General features: G+C 26.5%; 1 protein-coding gene across 1 annotated transcript; it reads right to left on the reverse strand.

Moving 5' to 3' along the window:
• Nucleotides 1-403: 403 nt before the first annotated feature.
• Nucleotides 404-1238, reverse strand: LOC124420756. Its single transcript, XM_046954843.1, has 3 exons — nucleotides 1225-1238; nucleotides 610-879; nucleotides 404-546 (listed from the first exon to the last, which is right to left on the reverse strand). Exons 1-3 carry the CDS (start codon nucleotides 1236-1238, stop codon nucleotides 447-449), a joined length of 384 nt encoding a protein of 127 aa, XP_046810799.1. The 3' UTR covers nucleotides 404-446.
• Nucleotides 1239-1650: the final 412 nt, after the last annotated feature.

Consider the following 1650-nt stretch of genomic DNA (forward strand, 5'->3'; position numbering starts at 1 on the left):
ATACCATATAAATAGATTTTCTAAATTTCATTAACGAAAGGACTAGTTTCTTGCCATACTTCACTCAGTTTTGAGCATTTCAAAAATCTAACTTGTGGACTAGTAATTGCTGCAATAAACACTGCATACAAATTTCTCTCTAACACAAATATATTTTCAAATTGTTTTTCTAAGCTTGAAATTAAACCTCTGGTAATATTTCCGAGAATTGATTGACTGTTGCAATATTTTCTTAATTTTAATTTCAAAGTTAATAATGTTGGTAGCAAATATCTAAAATAAATATTTTTTTCTGATTGAAAAAAGTCCAAAGCCTCTGCGATAGGCTGCATAAGCTTAGTATATTCTTCCAAATAATTAAAATCCTCCAAATCTAAAGCATTTGTAATTTCTTTTATTTTGTCCTTGAATTGAAGAAGATGTTGAATACTATCAAACAATGAGTTTCATCTTGTTATTGTGGGGGTTTTAAGAGTAGCTGATAGTATTTCATAAATTTGTTCATAAGATTTTGGTCTTTTAGTTTTAGACCAAATATTTTCACATCTAAAAAGTTTTAGTACATAAATATTTAATATAATAAAAAGATAATAAATTAAAAAATCTTACTTAGTTATTGCACTATTGTGTATTTGAAATAAAACACCTTCTTCCTGTAAAAGCTTAATATAATCAGTTGTTGATAGGAGGTTCAAAGTGTGACTGCCACAATGATAGTGCTTAGATAACTGAAAACTATTTACAAATGGACTTTCGATAAACATATTGGCTTCATGATTGGTAAAACCTCTAAATTCAAATTCGTCTTCTGAGTCATCATCGTCTCTGGTGAGCTGAACGTTTTTATAAAATTTGATCCATTGTCCGTTGTAGTAGCAACTATTTTTTTTATTATTTAAATTATATTGGCAATTAATTTCTTCTATTAATGCAGATAAATTTAAAAAATTATGACTTACGTTTTCCTGACCAAACGTCAGCAGTGCAACATACATACGAGACCTTTTTAAACATATTTAATATTTGATATTCATTAAAAAAACTGAAACTTTACCTTTTCTAGCTTATCTTTAATTTTTAACTCCATTCGTTTGTTATACTTGTACAATAGATCTTGCATGTGTTTTCTAGACTTCACTTGTATGTTGGAATCTTCGAATAAATAATCTAGTATAAAATAAAATTAAAAAAAAATCAAATAAACCAATATTTTATTTCACTTACCCGTTCACATTCATTTTTTCTTATTATTAAATGTATTTCAAAAATTTTCATCGATATTATCAATGAATTCATGATTTTTTCAGAACTAACCCACTAAATATATATATTTTTTCCACAAAACTTGGCTGTATTGAGAAAAATTTTCAAAAAGATAAAAAATGTATGATATTTATACTTTTATCTGATACAACAAAATGAAACACCAAAGAATAAACAAGAAGTGAAACGCTGTCATTTTTTTACAACAACGTTACGCTCTTCTCACATACGAGTTCTGTGTAACTCCAACACATATGTAAGAAACTTACTCTCTCTCCAAACTTCAAAACTTTGTCGCGAAAATTCGTGGCTTATAGAACTTGAAAATATTTTTTATCACTTAACGTTATATTTTATTATTTTTTTGCACACTTTAAATATATTTAA

This window comes from Lucilia cuprina, chromosome 2 (genome assembly GCF_022045245.1).
Source record: "Lucilia cuprina isolate Lc7/37 chromosome 2, ASM2204524v1, whole genome shotgun sequence".
Lineage (NCBI taxonomy): Eukaryota > Metazoa > Arthropoda > Insecta > Diptera > Calliphoridae > Lucilia > Lucilia cuprina.